Raw genomic sequence first — 16,570 nt, forward strand, 5'->3', positions numbered from 1 at the left:
GGAGCTGAAGCACAGTTAGACCTGTTCTGATGCTTGTTCATCGCAGAACAAAAGCAGAATTTTGTATTATTTGAATAAATTTTGATAAAATTTGAGGAAACCAATACCAACTTAAAATCTATATTTTTCCAACCAATGATATTTTTAAATAGAAAAATTCTTTACTTCCTTATTGAGATTTTGGGCCTAGAGAAGAATTGATACTTAAAAAAGAAGCGATTATTTCTCCTCTGGAATATTACTGATGCTTTTCAGAGAGTGGAGCAGTGCAAAAGGTATGGTTGATGTCTTAAAGATAACCAAAAACTGGTTAAACTGGCTCTTAAAAAAATGCTATTTCCACTAAAAGATTATTACAAAAATTAGATCTTCATAAAAAAATACGTCAACAATTTTCAAAAACGGCAGAAGCAAATATAATATCGTTTCATGATTTTAAATCAGTTTCGTTTTTATTTCGTTTTTTTTCTTATATCATTTAAGTTTTAGTTTCGTTTTCGTTTTGTAGCTGATTTTAATATTCGTTTCTATTTCGTTTTTGAATATTAATTTCAGTTTAAATTTCGTTTCGGTTTCAAAAAAAGATATCGTTTTTATTACGTTTTTATTTCGTTTCACATACAAAAGCCTGATATACAGTCTTTAGTATGTGAAACGATAGTTTTTTTATTGCCGTGATCTTCTACTCTCAACGTTGTTAATGCATATTCTCAAACTTTTTTGTCTTATTTGTTCTCGGTGATAACATATTTTTTTTCCGGTCTGCAACATTTGTTTATAAACTATATGATACGTTAAGTTTTAAACAATATCTATAGATATTGTTTAAAACTTAACATATCTTTTGCGATGGAGTAAAAAAATATCTATATATATTTTCTACAAGAAAATAGTAAGTAAATTTATATTCTGCCCGCTATTTTACATGTTTACATTAATCTATGGTAATTTAAAGACCGGAACTTAAGTTAAATAGTTTAATGGCTATATGAAATAGGGGTGGTTTACATCACAGTAATGTTTAAATTTTGAGCTTGAACTTTTAAATAAACCTTAAGAGGTTTAACTTTAAAAGTCTAACTAGTCGTATGTCAATTTGTGTGTTCTTCACACTCATATTAAAAAAAAATTTCATATAAAATGGAAAAAACAGATTTTAAACTTGAAATAACTAATTTTTTTCGGCCTTTAATATGTTTGCAGACATATGACTGGTTAGAAATTAAACTTATAACTTAAGTTATAAATTGTTTGAAAAATCTGTTTTCTCAATTCAATATTTTATCTTCATTTAGAGCAGCACCATTTTATACCAAAATATGGTTCATCAACTATAAAGCAAAATTTTATATCTAAATTTGAGTAATTAAAAAAAAAATTTCACTTTGTTTGATTTTAGACAAACTAAAGCGCTTGGAGAAAAAAAAAATTTATTTGGGCTAAAAAAATACAGTGAAACATAACCTATTTATAAAAACGCAGAATTCGTGTACTTTCCAGAACATGCATTAACGGCGTTGAGGTGGCCTTACTTTTGTCTTTGAAAGGTTTAGGTTTTGTTTGGGTTTAACTCGAATTACCGCAAATTAAGATTGACAATAAAACTTTGGATCTCTTGCTTATTTGAAAGTACTACATGCCGTATTTTTATTTCGTTTTTTTACATTAAATTTAAGTTCTTATTTATATATCCTTTTCATCTTTTAAAAATGCTATCGTTTTTATTTCGTTTTCGTTGAACGAAAACGTTTGATTTTTGTTTTCATTTCGTTTTCGTTAACGAAAATGACACTAGGCAGAAACAATAGCAAGACTATTAGAAAACAAACTCAAAAAGAAAAAAATAATTGATGAGGAAATTTTAAAGGATTATTTGGAAAAACTAGAACATGCGAAGGTCTATGCCCGTGTTTTTGACTGTTGAGGAAGTAATGCAGTGTGAAATTGATGAGTTTAAAAAAAATGAACCCATGAAAAAACCTGATAATATTAATTTTGTTTACAAAATTTGTTTTACTAAAAAAACCTTGATATTTTAGTCGTTCAAATAAACTTTTACCCCGAGTAACAAAGATTCTTTAGTCCCAAAGAGATCTCTGCCGAAGCAGGAATGGGTATCATTAAAATATTTCAGGTGGTAAATGCAAGGGGTAAAAGTTTTCTTTCCAACAGTGTAAAGATTTAAATTCATTGTTTTATTAAAATTGCATAAGATATTTTTCGAAACGAGCTTAGAGACGGTGTTGCTGAAAGCTATAGAAAATTGCCTCTTCAAATATTGAAGAATAATTCTCAATCTGAATTTAACATAAATTCTACATCAAGCAACACCAATAGTAGTTTTTACTTTTTTAAATAGAGTATGATATTTTTAAATTGCGGATGACAATTGTTACGAAAATATGAAATTCAGAAGTGGGTCTTCATTTATCATGTACCATGGACAATATGATCAGAATATTGTAGGAGCTTGTGCTATGTCAATTTTAGTTGAGCCTATCCTAAGGAGATTTACTTGCAAACGCTAAAGCTTTAGAAAAAATAGTCACAAAATTTTTTTCTCAAAAAAATACGGACTTATTTTTTTTGAAAAGCCTCTCACATTTTAAGCCTTAAATCATAAAATAAAAGAGAAAATTTTAATTGCAAAATTAATTTTATAAAAATTGCAATAGGCTACTGCATGGGGGAGAGGAGAGAGCATTAGTACAGGTTGAACATTAGTACACAGGGAAATATTCAGCCGTTTTAAATCATTTTCAACTTTAGTATGCAGATAACAAATGTTGTTTATAATCACTTCTTCCATAGAAAATATTGTTAGGTTTTAAGCATTTGTTACCTGTAAATTTATCTTTTGTTTATTTTGCATCTAGATTGATTTTTTTCACGTTTGTTTTAACTGTGCATTGTGAATAAGCTATATATTTAATAAGCTTTTTAGGTTTTTTTTAATTTTTTTAAAATTTTTCTTTTTAGGTTTGTTATAATTTTTTCAAACTTAAGTTTAAAACTAAAACTCAAAAACAAAAATAGTTAAAAATTTAAAAATTTTTAGTAAATAAAAAAATATTTCATTTTAAAGCACTGACTCGTAAAGGGTGGAGGATTGTTACATTGAAATCGGGAAGCATTAGAACAGAATTTTTAATATCTGTTCTGTAGATTACATAAACACTTAAAACAGTGTTGTAAAAATATATTTTTTACAACCTGGTTTTTATTTTCAAATGCTTTGGTGATGCTTTCATGCACTTTGCACTATGTACCTATGCAATTTAAATATAGCTGTTTATTTACTAGTTATTTAAATAAATTATCTATATGTTTCTAGATATGTTATAAAATATTTTGTTAGTTTTCTTTAAGCTTCATTTTTCATTCAAACTGCTTTTTTTTTGATGAAATTTCTTACTGTAATGAATCAAGAGAGGATTGATACAAAAACAATGTTTAGAAATTTCAAAAGTATTATACTTAACCTTTAACATTACTGAGCTAAATTATATCAAAATGTTGCTAATACATTTAAAAATAGCGAAAATTATTTCCAATTTTTTCTGAAATTTTTTTTGTTTTTTATTTTCTTGTCGAAACACTTCCCCCTTTCCCAAACAAAAACATAAGTTTATATTTGTTGAAAGTTTAAAGTATTTTTCCTATCAATACGCATAAATGTGTCGCACAATCCTTCTAAAAAACAATCTTCAATTAGTCTGTGTATTTACAGCAGGTTATGTTTATTTCAAAAGACTGATACAGAAGTAGGTTCCTATTCGTTAATATCCAATATAAACAAAACAACAAACGCCGATGAAGACTTAATAAGTAATAATAATAAAAAACTTTTTACTCAAAACTTTTAAAAAAGATTTTAAGATTGATTTCATGGCGAAACTCCGGAGTGGCATGTACTCTGACCAATTAAGATTTCCTCCATCTGTATGTTTTACGTTCACTTTATCATACTATATCATACAACTTAAATAAATCACGTGATTTTAACTCAACAATGGTCTTTGGTTGGTAAAAGAGGAACAGACACCTTTTAAGAACAATAAACCCTTTGATCTCTAACCTAGTAACTCAATATATGCTAATAACTCCAGCACTATATTAGTTACAAATACATACCTGTGATGTAGAAGAAAAATATTGCAATAAAATAAAACTTTTATTTCGTAGCTATTTTATAAAGAAAAATATTCTAACTTATATTATAAAAGAAAAACATAAATTTTATGACTTAAAATTTCTTAATGTGTGATATCTTTCGAAGCAATTGCCCAAATTGCAAAAATTGCCCATATTGCATTTGCGGTTTACCGGGGCAAGTATCATAGTATTCCGAAGTTTCGCGTCTGTCCTTTCCCCTGTCTATTGAAACACACGAGACAATCTCTTTTCTTGCCATTTCGAAATATGTACTGTCTTTTGCCCGGTCTTTTTTCATGTGTTGAAGTGGAGACGGTGCATAGGAGCATGCTCTAAGACCTTGCAACACATCCCCAGAGACTATATTTTTGATTGTCATCAGAAAACATTTCCGCATTCAAAAAAAATAAACGTTAACTTTTTTTAGTGGGGACCTGGGGAGAAATCACATAATTTAAGGGAGTGCCAAGGAATTTTTTTGTTCAAGATAAGTAACGAAGAGGCATGGGGCATACTCAAATTTATAGTATGTTGATAATGGTGTGCAACGAGGATGACTTGCAAAAAATTACGGTAATTGGAGCTAAACCAATCCCTCCCCGACCCCCAACAGCCCCTTTCCTAGAACTTCGTCTCCTTTAATCATAAATTATTTTTTTTGTGCTATCATAAACTAGATCAAGATTCATCGTCAGATTTCAAATTTCATCAAAAAATTTCTTCTCGTTTAGAATTTGTAACCATGCAAAGCTGAAAATTACCTTTCATTACCCCCTGAAATAACTTTAAATGATCTTATTTTTTAAACGAAAAATTTTTTTTGTTGTTATTTGAAATCTGTTGATGAATTTTGATCTAGTTTAATATAAAACAAGTTAAAAATTGAAAAGGGTTTTTAAGAACCATAACCAAGGGGGGATTCGGAGGATCTTTTCGAACACCAAAAAATCATGCCCATGCCCCTGTATTTAGATTTTCAGAAATGTTTATGATAGATTTATCAATTTTTTCTTTTAATGTATTTAAAAGTATTTGTTTAACATTGAAATTTTCAGGCGGATATGTAACTTTCATTACTTTCTCTTTACATTTTTGTTGAAATAAAAACAAAACAAAGCAACCTTTAATTATTAACAATTAGTAAAAACTAGCAGCTGCTAATTGTTAATAGTTGCATAATAGCTCCTAACACGCGTTGACATACGAACTGAATGCATGTTTGTATCCATTATATTGACATTTGATTGAAATGACCGATATATCACGCCAATGTTATCAATCCATATCGGAAGTTTTCATTTGAAGCATTCATTTGAAATGCCAACCCAGTAGGCACACGACGTTAAAACAACGTTGAAATAACGTTGATCGACGTTGATCAACATTATTTCAACGTTATTTCAACGTTATTTCAACGTTTTTTCAACGTAGTACGCTTACTGGATAAACATTCAAAGAACATGGTGATTTTGTTAAAAGGTTTTGCATTTGCTGCTTAAGGAAAGACAAGGATTTAAGACCAATAATGCTGAAACAACTTATTTAAACCTTGATAAAAAGAAAAATGGCTACTCAAACCATATCAAAACTATATTTTAGAAAGATTATTCAGCAGATAGCTCAGACCTTCGTTCCATGCTTTGCTTAAAATGTAGAAAAAGCTTACAGGAACTGATCCTTACTTCACTATGCAGCCATGTTATGAAAGTAATTATAACTATATTGATTTTTAATCTATTATAGTTAAAACTTAATTACGTTATTTTAGTTATTATAGTTGCTATACAAATGCTATAAAGTTTAGGCCTGAATACCAGAGTTATTAGAGGGAGAAAATGTATATGTTTTATTTTTGAAAATGGGCGCAAATCAAAGAATTCCTCATCCCAGTACGATATTAGAAAGACAAAAGAATTTGACTGCCATAATAAAATCAACATCTCCAACAACGCAAGGAAAAGTTCTGTCCAGTTCTATCAAAGATTTAAACACAAATGACTCAGGGATCACCTTAGCTTTGAAAACTTTTGATCCAAAGCAACTCACTGTCTCTTTAGGAAAGCCTGAGGTTAAGATACCTTTCTTTTCTTTAGATAAATTCAACAAACTTTAATAAAACTAGATGCCAGGTAAGGTTTTGTAGCTTAAAAATACTTTTAAAACTAACTTTGTTATGAGTTTAAAGCCGATTTTTGTAATAACTTCATTATGATTTTTAAGTAATCGCAACATGATTGAAGTTCCACAATTTCTGAGAAATGAGGCAGGACGGAAAAGTGTGGAATCTGGTTTTAATATTAAAGTCGCTGAGAATAACAAGATGATTGGAAATTTATTTAATGGTGATAAAATCCTATTGCTATTAGAATTAAATAAAAGCAAAGAGGTATGTTAACTATTACCAAAATAAATATTTTTTGATAACTAGATTGCAATCTGTATCATTCATTTCGATTTTTTATGGATGTATAATTGGTAGAAAAAGATACTCCTATTGTGTATTGTAATGACATTGAAGAGCTTCTAGCATAGGTACCTCATCACAGTGGTCAAGGAACAAATAATGTTGATATCAAATTAGATGTAAATGGACGGCAGGGATTCCTTAAAGTTACACTGTTAATTACCCTAAAACCAGAGTTAAAAAGTAATTCCAGTGAAACTGAGCATGTGTGACGAATATGCATGCAAATATTTTAAAGATTCAAGCATCCACAAAACTATTACATTGGCCATTTTGCCTTCATTGAACAAAAAATACCATAACTTGCGGTTAATTTTGGATAAGTTGAACATTTCATCTTTAGATTATACAGTATTTGAAGATCTAAAGGATTTGCTTCAAATGGTTGGAAAACAAGCTGCAGCATCAAAGCACCCCTGCCCGTATTACATGAAGCCATCTTCTGACTTTCAAAAAGCTGATCATTATACTCTAGAATCTTTGTGTAGATTGTACAACCAATGGATGGCTAAGGGTGAAAATTTAAAAAAAGCAAAAAAGTACACAAATGTTGTTAATACCTCTTTATTAACAGGCGACAAAAACAAAAAAAATACAAGAACTTGTAAATATTCCTGGTCTACACATACTGTAAGGTATTGTACACAAAATTTTAAAAGAGATTGAAAAAAAAATAATGCCTGTCGGGACCTATTTGTCCCATAGTAATTTTTAAGACAGCCAAAATAAAAAAATTAAATCTTTTTTTTTTTTTGTATGAAGATTTATCACAAATTAAAGAAAAAATAAAAACATTTAAAAAAAAAAAATCATTGTCACACCTTCGACCACAAAGGGTTAAAACAGTTCTCTTGTTTTTTTAGTATTAGTTTCTTTTCAGTATCACTGACTATACCAACACTGAATTTTTATTAGTTTCTGTTTCACCATAGGCTCTCTCAACTCGGAGTTAATGCCATTTTAATGTTTCGCAAATTTATGAGCAACCTTGAAAAAAATCTCTAACATTAATAAGTTGCGTAGATTTTTCTCATAAACCAGTATTTTGTCTTGCTACAGATTAGACATCGCTGCAAACAATCACGTAACGTTGGAAGTTCAGATTGGAGAAACTTTCTAGGACCTCCAATATATTCACTCAGTGTTTATCGATTTTTTAGTTTTCTTAGCAACTTGTAATTCTATTTTTCCTTTTTCTATTTACTATGAATTTGAAAGGTAAAAGTTCTGGAATACAGGAATGCTAAGAATTAATATGAAATTTAATCTATAATAATTATAATCATACTTATGAGGTACATTTGATTATTAACTAATTCTTAGAGATAAAACGATTTTATGAATAACTGTAAACATATTATCATCCTGAAGCATAAGGTAAAACAATAACTTAAACAGTAACTCTATACACTTTTATAGCGTTTTTATATAAGATTTAGGGAAAAAACACAATATCGCTTGCGAAGAAAAAAGTTTTTCCGGCAGTAAAATTTTTTTTTCTCCAAAAAAGAAGTTATATCATTTAAATCAGGCTTTATGAATACAAAGGAAGTGACGGCTTGAATAAGATATAATACTTACATTTTCATGATTCCCTAATCATCATCTTTTTTTTCTTGCATACTTCTATTTCTATTTTAATGCATGATAGTACTGAGTTCAGGCTTCATAACTTATCTTATGCAAGAGACTTTCCTAACTGTTTTGTAGAAAATGTTGCACCGTTTCATGGTGCAACATTTTTTCCAATAACCCAATATCTTATGCTGCAAGGCATCGGTTTGAATTGCAAAATTTCTCAACTATTTTAAAAACCTATCTGTATGTTTTAGAGATTTTTGTTTTCTACGTCAATGCACTTTTTTATGATTCTAGAAAATATGCTTTATTTTTGTTGAGTTTTTCAAATTACTTATAAATGCTCTGTTATTTTTATAAAATATACAGCACATTTTTTGTTTCTTTCAAGCATCAAGATGCTGGTTTCAACATCTCATTTAAATCAATAATCCCTCTCATCAAGATTATTCCCTCCACCTCCTCATCCTCCTCCTCCATTCTCCTTCCCCTATGCCAAGTAATTATGTTCAAATGACGAATTTATAAATCCTATGTATGCCAGATCCTCAAGATTCTACTAACTCAGTGCTAGGTGCAGAGGTCTCAAATGCACTTGTGATGGTAGGGTTTATTTTATTATTGTTATTAATGATTTCTATATTTTATAATTTTTTAAATTGTTGTTGTTTCTAAATTTTGTTATATTTTGAAATTAACTTGGTGATATTATTAAATTCTATTTATTACTTACTATTTTTGTTATTGTTATTTTATTTTTACTGTGTATACTTTTTAAATTTTTTGTGTCGCTGTTGCAATTAAATATTGTTTTTATGTTACTTTTGAACGCTTTTTTATTAATGATTTTTGCTGCAATTTACTTTCTTTACATTAAGTTACATTATATTTTTGAATTAACTTTATTTACTAAAACTGTTTATGTATTTCAATTACTGATGCTGCGAAAATCTGTTTGATCAAAAGATCGATAAATGTGAGTTTGAATAACATTGAAGCCGAAGAATTCACTAGTTTGAAAAAAGATGATATGAACAGTATTTGAACTCATTGCATTGTGCAGTTTAACTTGAATGTGGTTTGATTGAGTGGATGCACCTAAAATTTTAACCATTTGTGTATATACTTCTCAGCTACGCTAATTAGAGAATAAAAGTAAATATTTCTTTTCAATGCTTCAAATAAATATATTTGATATTTTCAATTTTGTTTTCCAATTTTCACTTTTACATATGTGATTCTGTAATCTAACTGATATAAGTATAAAAGTGTTGGTCTTCTTTTTTTACAAATAATGAGTAATAAAATGAAATAATTGTTGTGTTTTTGATAAGCAATCGAACATAAAACTCAAAATTTTTAAAGATGGATCCTAATGTACATTAGAGTATTTCTATTTTACAAGTGACAAGTATGACATGAATAATGATGTGTTTCACAATTATTCAAAAAGATTTCAATTAATATAAAATTCCAATTGTGAAAAGAAAATGAATGATATAAATTTTTTATTAATTTTCTTTCATTAATAACAATATTTAATACACGAAAGCGTTTAAGTTAAGCTTTGAAAAAGTGGTCTTACAGACGCAATTTTATGACCTATTCAGATATCTTTTAAAATGTGTCTTACTGACAAAAGTTTTACAAAGACGTTTTGAAGACAAAAAAAACAACCTATAATAGAAGTCTTTTAGCCGTCATTGTGTTGTCTGGGTAGTCTCTGAGTTTTTTACATTCAATCAAGTCACTTATGAAATTTTGAATAAAAATCCATTTGATGCAAATATAAATGAATGTTGACTGTTTCTTAAGATGATTGTCATGAGTTTAAACAACCTTTAAAATGTTCAAAATGATTTCTTTACATTGATTGAGTATTTGCGACAAATTGATCAGCTTTTATATTTTCCCATTTGTCATTTGACAAAATCAAAAGAAGAGGTTTTCGATTAAAATCCAGTTCAACCACATTTTTGCGACTCGTGTAGCCATAAATCAATCTGGTTTTGTTGCTGTAGCCAATCATATCGTAGAACTGGATTGGAAGAACTAAAAGTAGAATTTAATTAGGAAATTTGTTTTTTGATTTAAAATCTTAAAACAAGAAAATCAGTAAGCTTATTTCTAACCGTAAGTAACCCATATATTTAACATTCATACCATACCTTTATATGGCATGTTATATAACATACCATATAAAGATATTGCAGGTAGCTTTTAAAATTAAAAAATAATTTAAAATCATTAAAAATATTAAAACTAAAGATAACCAACAAACTGTTATATTTTTTTGAAAAAGTCATTTGAAATTCGTAAGGAACAAGTGTATTTGATTTTGAAACTTGAAAAAATTGAAAACTCGTAGGACAGCGATATGTTGTAGAATTTGGAAAAAAAAAAGATAATAATATTGTTTGCTTACATTTTATGCGTCCGGAACTTTTTTCGCGTTGGTAGCAAGAACTTTGTTGCCTGAAAATTGAAGTATTTTATTTCATATAGTATTTTCTTGTGAGTTGTGCAGGTTAATGATTCCAGGTGTGTAAAGCAAAAATTAGCGCCTAGTTGTTTGCTCAAACAATAAATAGGGGGTGTTGGTTTGTACACGCACGTATGGGATATTTTTGCGCTCTCTTGACCAAAATGCATAGTTGAGCACATTTTTAAGCGATTGACCAGGAGAGGCGTTGTTCAACTTTAAATGTAAGGTCGCGCAAACTTGCGTATGCGCTACGAAAACGCAAACAACTGCACAAATACATTTTGAGCACAATTTAAATTTTTCTTTTGCTTTTTGTTAAATATGATATTTAAAAAGCTTTTTCTTTCCCTTTTTTTTTCTTTTACTTTGGTTTTATGAAAGTTTAAAAATACAATTTCTGATTTTTATGTGAGTTTAATAATACAAAAAAGCCAAAAATGGGAACGAAAATAAAAAGCAAAATATGTGAATGAGAACTTTGCGACTATTTTGGAATTTCTGCAAACAGTTTAACGACTCACGTTCTTAAATTTCGCATTTTCAAAGATTATTGAAGATTTTACATGTTACATCATTTTTACACAAGTTATTTGAGCCCTTGAAAACATTAGAATTACCGAAAGTTAAGCAGAAAAATACGCCGGGCGGTTTTTTGAATAACCATTACTAATGTATCTTCTTTTCCATCAGTGACAGCAAGCAAGTTTGCTAATCTAAAATAGGTTTTTTTATAATTAAAAAGTGGGCTCTCAAAATTTTCAACACCTTTCAGTCCCAAGTGCCCTGGTAATAGAGTGAAGTGGTAATAAATATCATCAAACATTGTCAAGAGCTAAAATTATGTCAGCGTAATTTCCTTTTTTTTCAAACAATATAACTGAGTTGAGATCGGACTAAAATAGCGCTGAGATTGCGCATTTTTCCAAGTATTGAATTAGCAAGCTGCGTTACGAAAACTCAGTTCCTTGAGCATCACTCTATGTACAAATATAATAACAAACAGGTCTGTAAAATGATTTATAATGATAACAATAATATATGTAAATGTAAAAATAATAATTCCAATAATTTTTTACAGATATTTTCCTCAGAAGTGAAAGACATAAGAGTATGCTTGTGAGGCACATATTCAACACTGTTAAAGGGATTATTAACATCATAATAGAAAAATGAAGTTATATATGTATATATATATATATATATATATATATATATATATATATATATATATATATATATATATATATATATATATATATATATATATATAAATATAAAATTTCATTAAATACTTTAAATTATTTAGTAATGCTTCTGCTTTATTGAAAACCTATCTAAATAAAACAGAAAAAACAACTTTTAAAGAAACTCTTTTACCTAACTAAAACAGCTTTGCAGACATACTGGTGAAGGGCAGTGTCAAGCACAGTTTCATTTTTATTATTATAACTCCAGCTGGGATAAATCCTCGTAATATCTAACAAAAAGCAATTTTTATTTTTGGATTAAAAAAAAAAACGTGTTTACATACACGGCCTCTTTTTACCTATATAGAATAAACCTAAGTATTGTTTGAGCACCTTTACTCTGTAACTTCTCATGTGACTTTTGGAAAACAAATTTCTTAAGTGCCAACTTGGTTGCATTGTTTATAAACTCGTTACCGAGTATATCAGCCTTAGCTGTTAAAATTGCATTTCCAACTCGTGTATTTGTTGCATTAGTATCAAATAACAGGGTGAACTGCAGTATAGCATCAATATAAAGTTTGGGTAACTGGAAATGAAAAGGTAAGTAAAATGTTATTAGGTAAATGTAAAGTAAATATAAAAATATAAAAAAAAAAAGTAGAAAGAGTGAAAAAAAAAAACTTGCCCAAAGTTTGCAAACAAAGTTAACGAATAATTCTGCAAGTTGTTGTAAAGACATTAAATTAAAACAGTTTTTTTTTCAAAAAGACTTAAAATCGCTTTTGTTCAACAAATAAATAAAAAAAAAAAGTGATCTTCATTAACATTTTGTTAATATTTTTGAATATTTGTAAATGTTTATTAAAGTTTGTTTATATTATTTTATGTGCTAATATTTGTTAATATCTGTTTTATTTATTTACAGTTCTTAATGCTTGTTTACATTCGTTTACTTTTCTTAATATTTATTACTATTTATTTGTGTTTATTCATATATTTCAATATTTATTCACATTTATTGACACCAACACCAACATTTCATTGGATTCACAGGATTTCACAATTTTGTGCTTCAAAAGTCTTTTTCAGCACAAAATTTGAATGAAAGTGATGAGTGATAAAGTGTCATCAAAAGTTAACATAAATACAATTGAGATTTTTCTTACATAAATCATGAAGTATGGTTTCTTTTGAGTTACTGTTGGAACCATGCTCAAATCATCCCACAGGACGTTGTTGAAAACTAACTCGCGGTTGTAATATAAGAAAATAAAGACATTTTCGAGATCAACAACGCACTGGGTATCGGGCTTCAGTTGAAAGTTAAGATAGAATATGTTACTAAAGTTATAAAGAACGATGTTAGACAAGCTATTTTCAAAATGAAAATAGGGCAAAGTAAATTAACCTAATTTGCTTCTATTGAAATATTTAAAAAAAAAAAGCATTACTTAATTTAAGAAAAACCATTTCGCTAAAATTTGATAAAAAATTTTAAAGTTGCGTTAATATTAAATGTAAGTAGTAATGCTAATCTAGCAGATAAATATAATTATTATAACTAATTGTTAGGATTAATTGTTATGATAAAATATCATTATTTATTATTATAATTAATTGTAGTTGTTATATTTACAATCATTTGTTATGGTTATCAGTAAGATTTATTTATATCGGTTCTGAAGTCTTAAAATGCATTTACTCACTTGGTGACGTTGTTTGAAGAAGAGAAAACCAGAGAACAGTTTTTTGCTGGTCGCAAAATTGTAAAAGGAGTTAGTCTAACCAAAATTGACTTTGAGGTTGTTAAAACCAAGGCAACCCATTGGATGTGATTGCTTTCTACTAAATTATCGCCAACCTAGTGCACAATCCCAAAATACAATCGCAAAATATAAACTTTAATTATGTTCCTGTTAGCTAAAAAGGATTTTTATATTTAGACATAAATGATTTTAGATTCAAGAAAAAAGTTCGCAATATATTGCAAACCTTACATTATTTTGTTTCATCGTTTTATAACTGCGCAGAATTAGTATTCGATTAAAACCACATAATTTATCTTTATAGGTATTAAATAAATTCATGCCAAACGAAAATAAACTTGTCTCATTAAATCCTTATTATTCAAAACTTTAAAAAAGTTCAACATTTTCCAAAAATTACGTTGTAATTCGAAAAAATATGAACTTTTTCATAAGTTAAATTCCTTAAAAATCCATAGAAAGTTGTCTAAACTACAAGTAGTGCCTAATTTTTCAACTCTGACTCAACATTTTTTGCATCTACCACAAAAAAATCTCTTGAAAAAAATTAATATTTTTAAAGTGGTTGTTAAAAAACTAGATTTAATTATAAAAAATTTTGAACATTCTTCTTGAAGAATATTTGAAATTTTCGTTGAAATCTACGTCTGGAGTATGTACACTGACATTTACATAATTGTTTATTTAGCATAAATTACATAACATAATAACATTAATTACAATAACATAATATTACCTTAGTAATGATTGTGTAAGAGTTCTCAAATTCCTTTTCAACTCCATTTCCAACGAATGTTTCAAGGAGTGAATTTACAGTTCGACTATCATTATTTCTTGGGGAAATTCTACTTGTGTAGCTGGTTCTTACTGGATATATACTGTATAAGTAATTTTTAATCAACATCCTCTTTGAATAAGTTGTCGGGTTGTTAATATTGTCAATAAAAAATACTGAGCTTGTGCTGTTCCCATCCGAAAAAAATTTGATCTTTATATCGAAATTTAGGAAACTACCGATTTCGCTATTAAAAACTTGTGGCGTGGCCATTCCGTCTGAAAGAGATTAAATGTTACAACTACAAAAGTAAGTAAAATTTTTACAACTAAATACTATTAATAAATCTCTTGTTTTGTTAATTTAATTTAATTAAGCATCTTGTTTTGCCAACAGCTAGAAAACCTGACGAGTACTTACAAAAAAAGTGAAGAAACTCCCAGTTAGTGTTTCCAGTAGGTGTCGTTCCCATTGAATTCGTGACGCACTGGCAATCATCGGAAGGTATTCGTCGTTGTACTCCTACATAAAGTCCGCCAACAGCAAATTTTTTCCAACAAATTTGTGTGCATTCTTTCCTTGGTGAAATCTTTTGGGCTTCGAAATTCCCGACATCTCCTATGTTCCAAACTCCAGGGAAATATCCCTCTGTTTGATCTAAGTAAGAGTACCTTTTATGAGAGACGTTGCATAAATTAAACAGAAAGTAAAAATACATTCCAAACAAACATAAGTTTGAAAACTCATACGAAAAATTGTTTGTTTAGATATATCACGTTTTATTGCTGTAATAAAATTATTTACCCAAAAAAAGATATGCTAAAAAGCTCACTTGAGCTTTCGGAATAAAATTTCGGTTTATTTTAAGTAAAGCTTTAGTGAAAACAGGTTTTAAATATATTTATCAGGTTTTCAAATAGATTTATATATTTTTAAATACATTTATATATATAAATATATGTAATCTCACTATAAGAAATTCTAATTTCTTAAGGTGAAATTTAATTTTTTTAATGGCAAAAATGAAAAACTCGATTGTTTAACTCAGTTCTATGAACTTTTACTCAATAATTAAAGTAATTAAGCGAAATTTGGTATTGGCCGTGGGTAAGACTGAGCCGTAGACGAGGCGTTAAAAAGCCTCTTTATTTAGTAAATATGCTTTTTATTTTTCTATTGATTTACTTGGTAAATATGCTTTTTATTTTTGGTAAATATGCAATTTTTTTACGAAGAACTCAAATAAGCTTTTACGATAACATGGAAATTGTTCTCTCCCTGTTTTTTAACTTACGACCGGTTTAACAATAGCGACCTGTTTATATTAAAGAAATGGTATTAACTCAACTCAGAAACGATGACTAGAAATTAACTAATTGCACGGTGAAGGGAGGCTCAAACCCTGGGACTGTATTTACAAATAAATCTTTCAAAAAATTTAAGCTTTACTACTTACCACAACTAATAGCGAACACTGAGAAAAAATATTTTATTACTTCAAACATTGTTGAAATTAAAAAGATACTTTACTTAAATTTTTACTTTTAAGTGTTACTTACAAATCTTTTACCTGAAGGAGTCTATTAAAGTTTAATAAACCAATAACAATTTCTACATATATATTTTCAGTAGAATCAAAAAGCCCGCATTGAGTATTTCTAAGCGGGATGTCTACTCTGGAAAACTTAAGGATTCTTTCTCTTCTCAGCATTTAACAGCGAAGACATGAATAATGAATACATGAATAATAAAGTCTCTGTTTACGCTCTATTTATTATATGTTATGTAATTTAAATCAAGATTCAATCCTAAACTTGTTACTGTAACCTTCCTCAATGCTCTGTTACTTAATGAACCCACCTTTCTAAAAGCATTTTTCTAATTTGAAGTTGTAATTCAAACTCATAATGCTTGAAACAATTAATTCAACCAACCTTAATACGGCGCGATCGGAAAAGGGATATGGTAAGAGAGAGCACGAACTGGGGAACAATGAGCCCGTATTTTATGGCTGTTGTAAAAAAAAAACTTTTGAGAAATTTTTTTCATATTTACTCATAAATCTCCAAGCAACAAGCGTAAACTGCATATCATTTTTGCTGAGTTTGTTAAATGAGTTTGTGCATTTATACCCAGCAAATTCTCCATGTTTGATTT

The 16,570-nt window shown here is 28.4% G+C and overlaps 1 protein-coding gene across 1 annotated transcript; it reads right to left on the reverse strand.

The window, feature by feature from the left end:
- Positions 1 to 9,699: 9,699 nt before the first annotated feature.
- Positions 9,700 to 15,997, reverse strand: LOC149876840 (uncharacterized). Its single transcript, XM_090074886.1, has 9 exons — positions 15,870 to 15,997; positions 14,834 to 15,070; positions 14,375 to 14,691; positions 13,579 to 13,733; positions 13,039 to 13,213; positions 12,263 to 12,458; positions 12,060 to 12,159; positions 10,623 to 10,672; positions 9,700 to 10,249 (listed from the first exon to the last, which is right to left on the reverse strand). Exons 1-9 carry the CDS (start codon positions 15,916 to 15,918, stop codon positions 10,062 to 10,064), a joined length of 1,467 nt encoding a protein of 488 aa, XP_089931012.1. The 5' UTR covers positions 15,919 to 15,997; the 3' UTR covers positions 9,700 to 10,061.
- Between the last annotated feature and the right edge of the window lie 573 nt (positions 15,998 to 16,570).

This window comes from Hydra viridissima, unplaced genomic scaffold, assembly GCF_058129835.1.
Source record: "Hydra viridissima isolate aposymbiotic clone 2 unplaced genomic scaffold, HvirCarnegie_v1 scaffold_18, whole genome shotgun sequence".
NCBI lineage: Eukaryota > Metazoa > Cnidaria > Hydrozoa > Anthoathecata > Hydridae > Hydra > Hydra viridissima.